Below are 14,041 nucleotides of genomic sequence, written 5' to 3' on the forward strand. Positions count from 1 at the left end.
AGGGCTCTCCCTACAATCACTGTACCCCACCCACACACACTCTCTTGACATTTTTCCTCAAAGCACATCTATAGGCTTCCATTTTATGGCTTCAACATGACATTGGCATGAATCCTGCAGGCCTCGCTAAAGTTTGTGCCCCTTTTTATGTAGCCCATGTACATGTGTAATGTGTTTGCAGCCCAGCTTGTTTTCAAAGTTACCCTGTAGGGCAGATTTGACTGTGTCTGCGATTGAACATTCATTTCATAAAAGCACTGTAGAAAAACAAGTGGATCACCACGAGGGCAAAGCAGAGCCGGAGGGTATCAACCTTTTGAAAATACTTTTACCAAGATGATGAGGAACTACATGACTATGCACTATAATGTAATGCACGTTCAGAAAGACACAACACGCACACACACAGAACTAGCTGAATGTGTTTATTAGTTTCAGAGATGCAAAATCAGTAAAATGCAGAACGAGAAAAGAAGCTGAGAGAAAATATACACTGCTTATAAAAGAATTCACTCCCCTCTGCTTTTATACTTAATTTTTCTCTCTTATACCCTCTCTACTATCTACTCTCCTCTCTGTGATTCAATGTTGAAAACAATAACACACAAAGCACACAGGGGACGAATACTTTCTATTAAGAGTAATTATGTTACACAGAGTGGAGTCTTCTCTCGACTCCCGCTGAAGTCTGTGCTTAAATTTGTTAAAAACAAACATTCAGCTGAACGTCATGATGTCTCACCAGCAGAGGTGGAGCTCTCTACAATGCATCTAGCGTCCTCTGCTGTCCAAATAAATAAGAAATCTTTACAACAGGTGGCACACAGGTAACACTACAAGGTGGTGAAGATGGTGGCATTCAATGCAGCTGGTATGAAGCCGTTAATACAGCTAATACAGATTGTTTCATGTCTCTCCTTTTGACAAAATATATACAAGTTTGGACCCAAGCTCAAAGAATGAAAGAAGATAATGATTTAATTAGTTTATTGTGTTTGGAGATGTTTCAATGACCTTCTGCGTCCTGTGCTGATGAATACACTAAAATATACAGTTGCAAAGATTCTAAACTCTGCATAGCGAACAAAAGAGAGGTTTATTCTAATGTGACTATTTCATAAACTAAAGCTTCATAAATACTGTTGGTTAATGACAAAAGTGTCCATGTATGTACATATAATGTATATCTAAGCATCACAAGGTTCAGAAAAGGACCTAAAGAGAGGAGAAAAGAGAGAAAGGAGAGAAAAGAAGGTGCAGGGGGAGAGACAAGACTACTGATCAGACTAGGGCCAAACACATTGTTTTGAATATGGTTTGAAATGTGATCTTGTTTCCGAACGGCACAATAGTAAATCAAGTGCTTCTCTTATTAAAATCACATATTCCAACAGTGTTTGGCAAAGACCATTTTAATCCTCAACTTTGACCTTCTTCTTTTAATCATAGTAATGTTTTTTTCAGCACATACCTCTCTTTCCTACACTCCTCAAAAGACACAACACACGCACATATATTCAGACATACTGTGTACACTTGTGCAGAGCAACGGACACGAGCACAAATATGCATCTCTGACAGAGGTTTTGCACCGACAGGCAAATGTGCTGCAGAGTAACGGGCACGGATCCATCAACTGTCATTTCTCAGCTTTTCCTCTCGGTCCCGCTCTTGGTCAGAATCAGGTCACCGTCTCATGTGACATCAGCTTTGCTTACAATAGCAATTATACAATTTCAAACTGCGGGAAAATCCGGACAGTTGTTTGAGCGATAGTACAGAGAAGGATGAAAACATTGCAAGACTATAAATCAGATTTAGATACAAATGCAAGTCGATAAACCTCAATCTTCTATTTTAAAATAAGGCTAAGCATTCGATGCTAGTGCCTAGAATAACCAGACTTTTCTGGAACACATTTAAGAAATTAAGCTTTCTCTCAACATGTCTTTCATGCTTTCGTCCCGTAATGCGATGCGGTGATTGAGTCCCAAGCCACTGAACAATGGAAACGTTGGGCGCAGACTTGCCGCACATTAAGCTGGAGGCGAGTGATCGCATTCCGTCAAATTGTCACTGCTCCCAGCTGCTTCTTCTGTACATCAAGTCAAGTAAAATGAATCTGTGCAGGTAAACCAGTGTAGGTTATTGTTCACATGTGATCCTGCGTGGCCATTTACGTTTCGGTCCAGTTTATATTCAGAGAGAGCAGGTGGCAGTCTAAGACCTTATTCCACATACAACATGAATGTCCGTCGTTCAGGCCCTTACAGTCGCAGAATGATGATGTCACTGGAATGTTCAGAGGTCACCTGAGGTCGACTGCCCTTTAAAGAACAGAAAATCCACAGTTAGGCATTCAAATCAGTGCTGTCACATCTTAAATGTTTTACTTTTCTAATCTTTTACAGCAGACTGAAACTACTTCATCCCTACACCTGAAACTAGTTTTACAACATCCCCCTTTGATAAGTCAAGCTTAATTTCTTTTTATCCAGACTACATAAGTCTCGAAGTCATGGCAACCAGATATGAGGCTGATTTGGACTCAATAAGCAGCAGTTAAGCGAGCAGATACACAGCCTGACAAATCTGCTTAATGCTTTATCTTTCACTTAAACTTTATTATAGGGAAGCAATACTCTTAAATACTGCTGGATTTGCATATATTGTTTTTTTATTGCTGATTAATCTGTTTTTTTTTCTGTTTTTGATTAATTTGTCTGTAAAATGTCGGGAAAAATGTCAATCAAAAGTTCCCAGAGCCCAAGTCTACAACTATAAATTGTTTGTTTTGTGAGACTCACAGCACATAAACCAAAGATACTGAATATAAAAAGATAAGAAACATATTTTAGAAGCTGTAAATAAATAACTTTGACAATTAATGAATTGAAGAAAAGTATGATTTTTCTGTAGCTTGTCCAAATTACTAATTAACCCTCTAACTCAACACTATATACTATTTAGAGGCATTTATGAAGAGCTATAGCTGTATTTTCGTATACTTCCTTTTCATTTATCTACTTCATTAATTTTGTCATGCTGGCAAGTGCAATTTCATCGCATGTTAACAGCTATAGGTATAAAAGTGAAAAAGTAACCATAAAGAGAAAATAACTAACAGAATACATTCCTATCTACTACTTACTCACATACACATGCACTGGTTTTATTATTGAAGACTTGCATGTTTACATCGACCAGTGAGTGGATGTAGTTCACACTACATACAGAAAACACTTCTGACGTATGAATCAAAACTTATTAAATGTTAAAAATGGTAGTTCTCCACTTTGAATCGTCTTACCTGTCTTGCAGCAACCATTATCGAACATCTCTAAAAAGCTGAAAGATAAACATCGAAGGGGTTATGACAGATGGAGACACTGGTAGGAGTCAAAATAGAGGGAAGTGAATACAGTGATGGACTCAAGTACACACACACACACACACACACACACACACACACACACACACACACACACACACACACACACACACACACACACACACACACACACACACACACACACACACACACACACACACACACACACACACACACACACACACACACACACACACACACACACACACACACACACACACACACACACACACACACACACACACACACACACACACACACACACACACACACACACACACACACACACACACACGATCAGTGTTCCATAGTCACTCAAACATTGAAAATTGGACGGATCAATATGCAGTAAATCTCTCCCCTCCACCCTCACATACAACATCATGCATAAATCCAGTTTCTGCTGCTGCCCCATCACCAAAGCAATCACACTTTTCAGGGTATCCAGCCGGTACACTGAAAAGACAAGGATCAATAGAAAAATATCTGGAAGGCAACAAGACAGCGCCCTGCAATTGTGTTCCTGCCAATGGAAGTGCCAGCAGACTGAGTTGAATTTTTATGTGCTGCTGCAGTCTGGAGCAAACTAACGAGATGCATGTGATGGCTACAGAAAAAGCAGGAGGAGACAACTGCATCATTACATCATGGACATTTGGTTTATTACCACCACAGACTGCGAGTGCACAGTGAATGGTTTTAGATGGCTGCACTCGATTTTTTCGTTGGAAATAAGCGAACAGATGGAGAGGGTGATATTGATGTTGTTGAACAGGTATGGTTTTATGTCAGTGCGCTTGAAATGTAATCCAACAAACCAAACAGTCGTGATGCTTGTCATCAAACTCGTGCCAAATATACAACTCTGCGAGCTGATATGGCAGCAGTGCTGTGAGACAGAGCTTGGACCATATTTTGCCATATTTTGTTCACTTCAGATGTGTTATTCTATGTTTCTGTTGTTTCTGTGGGGCTTTGAAGCATAGCTCTGGCAGGGCCTCACCAGAATGACTCTTTTCTGTTTTGTTGGGCAGCCCAAACCTCCTACAACATGAAGATGCTGTTGTCTACTCCTCTTCACATCATCTGGATTCTTAAACGTTTTTAGACATAGACACAAATTAGTCATTTACTCTCTTGCTCACTGGAATCCAGGGTCATAAAAACATGTTGTCTATTTTTGGTCAAAACAGTAAGTTTAAGAACCCAGATCCTGTCATGATGATTAAATTAAAGATGAATCATGGAGAAGAGATTATTGATTCTGCACAGGTGTAACCCCCGAACTCCTGTCCTCCTTTTGGTAGGACTAAATAACAAAAAGACATATAGTGAAAGACCAATTAATGTGCTCTTTTTTTCATGCCCAAACATATATCTCAAATATTTAAACTAAGTAGAATTGAGTCCGTAGTATCAGTGTAAATTTGTTTACGTCTTCAGTGAGTATTGGGCCACCTGTTCAGTATGAATGTCTCTGACTAGCCAGTAGCTTTAGATTGAGCTTCCTGGTTCGTCCTAGATTAGTCCCAGTGATTGGTAGGTTCACTCACAGCAAGCGGGTCTTGACTGAAAGCAGCCACGCTGTTCCGCATCTCATTCTCACTGCCACGCAGCGGTATCAGTGACACATTACCATGACGCGTATCCGGCAACACGCGGCTCACTCGTGTCTGCTGGAGCCCGTTCTGAGGCCACACGTTGCCATCGTACTTTAATGAGGAAAAGGAGAGAGGGAGAGATGGAGAGAGGGAGCAAGAAGAGCTTTTAAAGTATGTATACTCAATCCAATCGTGCCATGCACACCACCGTGTGTTTTTCATAAGCCTTAAGATTATTGGCCAGTGGAAAAAAAAGACTCAAGATTTATGAATTTTTGATTGTTAGAGAATGTCGCGCGCGTGTGTGTGTGTGTGTGTGTGTGTGTGTGTGTGTGTGTGTGTGTGTGTGTGTGTGTGTGTGTGTGTGTGATCACACCTGGATACTGAGAAACGTAGCATACCACTCCCTCATTTCTGACTGGGTGTCACAGCAGAGATACCTGAAAATAAATAGAGGAGTGAGAAAGTGCGGGAGACAGTAAAAAATCAGGGGGTTGTATGTGTGTGTGTGTGTGTGTGTCTGTGTGTCTGTGTGTGTGTGTGTGTGGTCTGGGGACAGAAGAAGTCAGATAGACATTCAGAGACTGAGGGAAATTTGGATGAATGTAGTCAAAGATATTAACTGAAATTGACATACTCTCTCCTATGGCGCCTGGTGGTGGTGCCACAGGCGTAAACACTGAGCTTGACTCCCAATTTAAACTTCTAACAAAAGCAAAGCTGATGAGGACCTTCAGTGTTCGGTGTGTGTGCCTGTGAAAAGTGTGTTTGTAATGTCTGTGTGTGTGCATATTTCATGCCACTCAGGTTGCCGTCACATCGCCCTCCGAGTCATCAGCCATGCTGCGCTGCTGAATAAATAGGCTTGGTTTATACAATTATTATTGTTATGAGCACAGACTACAATAATTATTCAAGGGCTCTCCACTGAGAGACAACACACAACACTGACCTGAGAACTAAACAGGCTAGTACGTGAGAGAGATAATGCTTATAATATATATATATATATATATATCTCATCACAGCATTAGATCTCTAAAGTGCGTTTTCTATACTTATATTTCTTTGATACTTTGATTTTTGCAAAAGTTTTCAATATCCACATGACTGCCCTCCATCCCATTCAACTCCAGTGACCTGGGTTTCTTCCACGGAGCTCATAAGAAGCCCGGTTTCATCTCTACATCATCACCAGTTAGACTAGAGTCCCGATGGGGTCAAAGACTCTTCACATTTCTTCTTTCTGCACCATGTCCATAAATGCATTTGATCTCTCTTAAAATAAAGTCTCCATTGAACTGTTGATGAAGTTCCAAGATCTGAGAGTCATCAGGATTTGAGAGTTTTGAACAGCAGCCTCCTGATTTTCCTATAATCTAATTTAACCGGAGAGTATGGATTAGGAGCATAGACTGTATATTAAAAAAAAGGACGTAGCATCTCCGTCGAGGTCACTTCTCTCAATTTGATACAATCTTACTCGCCTAATCACAGTTGCCATCTTGTCAGACTTTGATTTCGCCTCATTTCCTCTTACCAAAAAAGGGCGCTGATGTGCCGCTGGGGGGAGGGAGAGACGTCCATCTGGCTGATGTATACCTCCGAGAAGAAGTGAGGGCCAGAGGCTAGCTGCTACTCAAGAGGCCACGTCCCTAATTATTCATAACCTTTAACGTCCAATAAAATAAAACCGGCCTGGTACAACAAAAATTCACCCCCCAGTGTTGTCATGGAGATATGACCTAAACATACAGACTAGAATTTTTTTGTACCAGGCCTTAAATAGGTTTAATTATGCTGTGAAAACGGCCTTTTTAAGATGGGGTCTCTCTAAACCTGCCCCTATTGGACACTCGGACAACTGCAGTTTTTGGCACTTCCTTATTGAATCAACCAGGAAGTAGTGTTGTTTTTGGCTGACTGTTTTACTTTAAGTCTAGTCTAGTTTTAGTCGACGAAAACTTATGACATTTAGTCTAGTTTTAGTCTCTTTTTAGTAATGCAATTATATTTCCAATATAATAAAAGTACCTAGTAGTATTTACGAAACCAACATTTTCTTTTAGCCAAACCAATGCACATATCTTTAGTTTACATGCATGTACGGATCTAGAATAAGTAATCCAATTTATGTTGATGCCAAATTCAGTTCAGTGTGATTTGCTCTGTGAAATACAAAACTAGTGAAAGTATTTGGCCAACAAGGGAAAGTTTAGTGTACTTATAGAGTGAGTCAGTCTCTCAGGTAGGAACTAAAAGCACACACACGCATGCATGCACGCATGCATGCACGCATGCACGCACGCACGCACGCACGCACGCACACACGCACGCACACCCCCAGTGGCTAACCCTAAAGCGTCAACGAAATTGCATTATATATTTAGTCTTAGTCATCGTCACATGCCCAGCATTTTCGTTTCGTCTTGTCTAGTTTTCCTCATGTGATAAAGGTTCGTAGACAAAGATATTTCGTCATCATTTTCGTTGACGAAAGCAACACTACCAGGAAGTCGCTGTAGTTGGGGCTTAATTAGAAGGGAGACGTTTCAACATGCAGTCACTTCCTGTGTCTGTGTCATGTGTGATTCGTCGGGGCTCCGCCTCTTTCGGAGACTACAGCAGAAGGTCCTGAGTGTATTGATTCCAATGGGAGAAGTGAGTGTGAACACAGATTAGGATGTTTCCCCAGAAATTAATTTTGTTTAAGGTCGGTTTCTGTCTTAACAACAAAGTCTCATGAGATTGGTGTCAACGTCGACTTGACCCTCGGCTTATGTTCACGAACACCTCAGATAAATACGTTTTGCAATGCTAAACATGGCTGTTGGGCACGCATGCTTACACAACTCACACACAACGCCTACTTTTCCCTAGTCTGCATCATTAGGGCCAACAGAGCTCATTAGTGCTTGTTGGGATTCAAAACAGGACAGTCACTCTATTCTAGCACGCATACCTTCAATGCAGTATTCTACAATAGGTTTACTTTCTATGTAATTAACTAGAACATTATCAGCTGCGCAAGAATGAATGCTGCTCATTTATCATTATGGGCTCCCATAAAGACACAGAATGAAATTTACATACCATTCAGAAGGGAGAGAGTAGCTTAAGTACAGCTACTGTAAACAAATGCTGATAAAATTAACACGTGTTTATTAATGTTAAGAGTTTTGAGCAATAAGAGGATAAAAAACAATAAGTGACATTAAGGGCAGGTGGGTAAGTAAGATTGTGAGAGAGCACATGGACACCTCCTCATCCATTAACTTTTCCATAATTTTACTTTCTGCCTTATCTCTCACCTCTCTTCTCCTCACAAAGTTTTCGTTTACCTGCAGCAAATGCAAAATTTCTTACCTAGTATACAGTTTCTCCCCTTCAGCGTGACATTTTGCCTCTCTGCTTTCCACTTCCTCCCCCTGACTTCTTTATCTTTCTTCCACATTCCCTCCCTCAAGGTTTCTTCCACTCAGGTGTGTGTGTGTATTTTCTGCTGTAAGCGGCATAGCGATGGAGCGTAACCAAGAGATGATATTGCCTACGGCGTTATGAGAACAGCAGTCCCATTACAACAGGGCTGATGTTTACTGCTGTTGACAGAGTAGAGTTCCACTTTAACACACACACACACACACACACACACACACACACACACACACACACACACACACACACACACACACACACACACACACACACACACACACACACACACACACACACACACACACACACACACACACACACACACACACACACACACACACACACACACACACACACACACACACACACACACACACACACACACACACACACACACACACCTGTATATGTGAAGAGATTAGAATAGAGGCATGGTTACAGGTGTAGTCATGTGTGTTTCCCTGTTGGGTGGAGGCGACCTTTTATATGCCTCCTTCTCCAAACTCTCATGCAGGGATCCGACCTGTTTTCAGCTGCTAGCTGTTCACATGCACATAATGTGTGATCACACTGCCACTAAAGGAAAAATTAGAGTTCCTGCTAAACAAAGGGACTGCAGACGTGACCTGCATACTATTGCAAAACAGATAAAAAGCTGTTGTAGTTGAGTATGATGCTTTAAGTTGTATGGCAAAGGAGTGACACAAGGGTGTAATCCCGATAAATGGAAGTGTACAACTTGGATTAAAACCATGTATGCTTGAAAGTGACAACATGAGCAGGACTGTCCTGAGCTGTAAGAGCTCTGTGCCGACAGCTGTGTATTGAATATAAAAGAATGACATGCCGTACATACAGCATAGAACTGGGCACCGACTCACCACTGCTGTCTCTCTGGCTTCTCTTGTTTCTTACTCTCACATACGACTGTCAGTCCCCAACTAGAAACACAGATAAAACAGCAGCACAATTATAAATGTCCCAAAGGTTATGATTCTTGAGCTCAGGCTGTCCCCTAGTGGTCAGTTTGTTTATAAGTTATGAGCTGTTCTAGATCAGAAATGAATTATTTGAGTCCAGCCACTGATTATTCTATGACATGCTTTTGCTGGTGAGTAGGTTTGGTGACAGAGACTCATGTACAGTTTAAAAAGTGATTCATTCTAGGCGACCAAATAGGCCAAGTCTCTTTACCCACAGTACCTGTTTTACACCATCCCTATTGAATAAAGGCATAAAATAATCATTAAATTGATTTATTCTGAAGTAAGTGCTGGGGTACTGAAAGCATTGGTCCAGATAAAAAAGAAAGTTAAATGAAAATGCTTTGCAAACCCTTAAAACGCATCAAATTTCTTAAAGTTTGTGAATTTATTTTATTTATAAATATCCTTTGACTATTTCTGACATTTCATTTGCATTATTTGCTCGCCTTAAGTGAATACTGTACATGCTTCTAGCTTATCTTCATCACCGGTGGTTTCATAGGGTATAACCGGTTTACAGAGACAAAACTAGTCACACAACTAAAGAGTTAAGAGGCACTGAGATTTAAAATAAAATCTGAATCAAGGTTAAAAATATTTCATTTTGCTTAGTAGTGTATTTAAAATGCATCGTACTTAATAACCAGGCTTGAACCTTTCAGCAAGGAGAGCATATTCTTAATATCCAGACAAAAAGACAAGCACACTTTATATGATCTGGGGAAAAGGATTGGTGCTTTTTTTTTTAATATATATATATAGCGTCCACTGAGAATCTATCTCAGTAGACGTGAAGAGAATAGGAAGTGACATCAGTGTCACACTGCATGTCCTCACCAAGTAGGAGGACGGAGTTTCTTCTTAATACCCAGGTAGACCTTAAGGTTTTTCACTGGCCAATCACGTTCAGGACGGTTACTCTGAGAGACAGAGAAAGAGAGAGATGGAAACATAGTGAAGAGCCTGTGAAGGAATGTGACAACTGAACATATGAAAGTCAAAGTTTTTTAGCGTAAATCTGTCAGTCTTACTCTGACTTCCTTGTACATTCTTAGAGAGCTGGAATTGAGGACGAAATATCGGTCGTGGAAACTTCCAGATGACAATCCCAATCCCAAGATGCTTCGCTCTTCTCTGAACTTCATCATCCCGTGTTTGGATACATCTACTTTATTGGCTAGAGGGCAGAATGAGAGATTATTAAGAATAAAGTGACACGGAGGGAATCATTCTGTTTGCTGTTGGTTTGTGTGTTTACCCAAGTAGAGCATCATCGCCTCCATTGCGACGTGTTTCTTGATGAGCAGATGGGAGTCGGTCCCAAAGGAGTGAAGGATGGGTAAGACTCGTTCCTGATAGTGCAGCGGACGTTCTGAGGGAAGCACAGTGACACACACAACACATAAAAGGAAACAGTCAAATCGTTTGTTTACGTAACAGACAGGCTGATGATTGACACAGAACAATATTTTTAGTAGCTATGAAAAGGTTTCTGTTTCTATTGTAGTGAACAATGCAGATTTGGCATACAACGATGTTGCTTCACATCCTTGCAAACAGTTTGTGCTTTTACGCCAACATACCAAACTAAATATAGTTTTTGTGATTGTGATACAAAAGTGTCGTCGAGTGACAGAGGTGTTCCCTCCAGCTTTTCTCGTCACTCGCACTCTTTCTACTGTCCTTCCTTTCCAGGGTATTATTCCTCCATCTCCTCCTGTAATCAGCAGGTCAGTTTTCCGGCCAATGATGGGAAATCTGCCAAATCAACTGAGTGTTTCTGGCATATGATGAGCCACCTACAGGCTTCCCGGTGGGGAACCAGATGGCCCACATACCAGGCTCAAACCAAACCACGACACACAGTCACATTGTTGAGAATGATCTTCTTGCCTCTGGAGTTTGTGTGTCACTTTGAGTAGGTCATGCTGCGGGTTGAGTGGAGAACACTTCACAAGCTCTGCGTCATTGTTTTTGGTGCGCTGCAGGCCCTTTTTATCTTTCATGTTAATTTCACATGCACACTCCTGTTGCTATAAATAAAGCCTATCAGTACATATTGTAATGTACACAATGTGTATACAAGACAGACGCATATATGGCTAAAAAATCCACATCAGCAACAAAATAAAAAACAAACAAGAAGTTGTAGGCCTCCCCCAACAAGTGAAGCTGCAGTTTACATCCAAACTGTCCAGACTTGTATATATTTGTAGTGACGACTTTAATAATTTCTTAAAAAACTGTAAATTTGGGGCAAAACATGGAGGCTTCACACACATCTTCAACTCAACAACAACAACAATAATGGACAGACTTCATCATATTTATCCTACTTTCTGTGAAATGTTTTCATAGTTAGCGTAGAAATTCATGAGACATGGCCAAAAACGCATAATGTGAGGTCATTGCGACCTTGATCTTTGACCTCCAAAATCTAATTAGCTCATCCTTGCGTACAAGTGGATATTTGTGCCACATTTTAAGACCTGAGATATTGCGTTCCCGAGAATGGGACAGGCGGACAAACTGAAAACATAATGCCTCCGGCCATAACAGGCATGAAAAGTTGGGTTTCTGTCAACTGTTGTGACTTCTCTGTCTTCCCATCTTTCTCACCCATTTCCTCCTTATCGCTGACCTCCCAGCAGTTCCAGTACTCTTTGTCTTTAACTGCAATGTTACGCCGGTCCAGGACCTCACAGGTCAGTTCTGCTGCTGTCATAGAACCAGGAATCTGAGAGTAGAAGTAACACAATCACTCCAGAGTTTTACTCTCCTCAGCAAAGGGGGAAAAGTGTGGCTGAACACTAACGCAGCCAGTTGTTTTTTCCTACAGCAATTATTCAACATCACACAAGAGAAAAACTGGGCACCAAAAAAAGTAAAATGTGAAGCAATATTGTGTAATTTGGTGACGTCCAGGTCACCTTAACATGTTGCTCTGCTGTGTCCTTCTTTTCCTCCAGGTACACTGTACAGATGAAGTGCCCTCCAGGTTCAGTACTCTGAAGTGTACAATATACACAAACACACACAGAAAAGGTCAGACAGAAGGATAACAGCATTATGATAACAAATAACAGCATGCGTAGATGTGCAACTGTAGCATATGTGAAGACATATGAGCGTGCAAGTAATGAGTGTTTTGCGTTAGTGTGTGACTCACAGGAAACTTCATGTTGAGTTTCTCTCTCACTCGGATGATGACAGTGATCTCTTCCAGCTGCTTCTTAAGCTGCTGCTCATCCACCTGCAACATAGTATGAACACATTAACTCACTCACACAAACAAAGACATCAACTGACATACAGTAATACTTAAATTACAGCACTGTGACAATCTTTACTGTAGATCTCAAGCAGAAATCCCCGCCGGTATTTCCAACCTCTTTATTTCCTCATTGCAAGCCTTCTGTCTGGGTGGTTGTCTTTCAACAGAAGACATTTTGACAAATGGTGCAGGGATTTCCTTCTAAGCTCATGAGAGGCAATCCCATAATTATCTATTTCCTCACTCTCTCACTAACTTCCTTTTACATTTCCCATCTCCTTCTCCGGAAACAAACAACAAGCGCTCTAAGAACGTAATCTCATCACCACAAAATAAAATAGGAGTGACTGCTTCTTTGGAGGTTAATCCTGAAGAAAATATAAGATGTCACATTTGTTGACATCTCAACCCCTCAGAACTCTGTGATGTATTTGCCCTTTCCTGATCACTAAAGATAAATGAATCAGCTTAGAGATCAAAATGTTCAGTCATTCCCCTGCCTAACAGTAAGCAGTGAGTCTGACCTCAAAGATGAGTGTGTAGTGCTGTATGAGGTCCTCTATGGCGCGGCCAGCAGTGAAGTCCTTGCCGTCGGTCTGGAAGAGTGTAGGACCAAACACTATAGCCAGGTTATGGAGGTTCATCTGGTTCAGCTCAGAAAAACGCTGCACGCTGAAACACACACAGGGAAAACATGCATGGGTTGGTTTGTGCTAAAGGAAATGCACAGAGATAAAAGATGATAACAACCCTTGCTCCCCCCACCAGTCCCTACCCCAACAAGACCACAGACTCTCTGATTCAAGACTTGGAATAGAAGCCAGAGCAGGGGAAACATAACAAGACATCAGCCTTCCAGTGTGTGTTTGTGTGTGTGTTTCTCACCAATAGAGGTGGTTGATAAGAGCTTGTAGTGTAGCCTTGTTGACACGAGGCAGTCTGTTCAACAGCTGCTGGTACTGGGAGATTTTCTCGCTTTCATCCTGAATGGCTGGAGTAAGAAACAGAGGGAGGGGAAATAAGGGGAAATGATGAACAAAGAGTACATATAAAGAGAGTTTAGGGGAACAAAAGGTAAAGTGAACAAAGCATTTTTTAGCGAAAGGGGAATATAAGTGAGATTCAAAGTCGAGTTAAAAGCAACACCCTCCTGATACAGATTTACTGTAGTGTTTGGACACAAACGCAGTGTTTGCTTAAACTATGTAAGTAAGGCGTTCAGTATGAAAACAGCAACGAGATGACACCTGACACATAGCTGCAGCAATGTCTGAAATCTTTCTGCTTCCATTCTATTTTCAGTTTAGTTTTGATTTAGATTCAAAGTTATCCACACTTTCTTGATGTGAAATGC

The 14,041-nt window shown here is 41.1% G+C and overlaps 1 protein-coding gene across 3 annotated transcripts in view; it reads right to left on the bottom strand.

Moving 5' to 3' along the window:
• Positions 1-409: 409 nt before the first annotated feature.
• arap1 (ArfGAP with RhoGAP domain, ankyrin repeat and PH domain 1) overlaps positions 410-14,041 on the bottom strand; it is a 53,768-nt gene continuing 40,136 nt past the window's right edge. The window contains exons 22-34 of one of the 3 annotated variants that reach the window (XM_083913472.1): positions 13,573-13,678; positions 13,212-13,359; positions 12,583-12,666; positions 12,344-12,421; positions 12,033-12,150; positions 10,672-10,785; positions 10,445-10,590; positions 10,251-10,333; positions 9,309-9,368; positions 5,369-5,432; positions 5,028-5,103; positions 3,311-3,348; positions 410-2,322 (exon numbers count right to left, since the gene is read on the bottom strand). In XM_083913472.1, the coding sequence (XP_083769598.1) occupies positions 3,341-3,348; positions 5,028-5,103; positions 5,369-5,432; positions 9,309-9,368; positions 10,251-10,333; positions 10,445-10,590; positions 10,672-10,785; positions 12,033-12,150; positions 12,344-12,421; positions 12,583-12,666; positions 13,212-13,359; positions 13,573-13,678 (1,085 nt within the window). In that variant the 3' untranslated portion in view covers positions 410-2,322; positions 3,311-3,340. Of the gene's footprint in view, positions 2,328-3,310; positions 3,349-4,944; positions 5,104-5,368; positions 5,433-9,308; positions 9,369-10,250; positions 10,334-10,444; positions 10,591-10,671; positions 10,786-12,032; positions 12,151-12,343; positions 12,422-12,582; positions 12,667-13,211; positions 13,360-13,572; positions 13,679-14,041 lie in introns of all 3 variants that reach the window. The other 2 variants (XM_083913471.1, XM_083913470.1) reach the window with 2 other exon arrangements.

Source organism: Echiichthys vipera (assembly GCF_963691815.1).
Source record: "Echiichthys vipera genome assembly, chromosome: 5".
Classification (NCBI taxonomy): Eukaryota; Metazoa; Chordata; class Actinopteri; order Perciformes; family Trachinidae; genus Echiichthys; species Echiichthys vipera.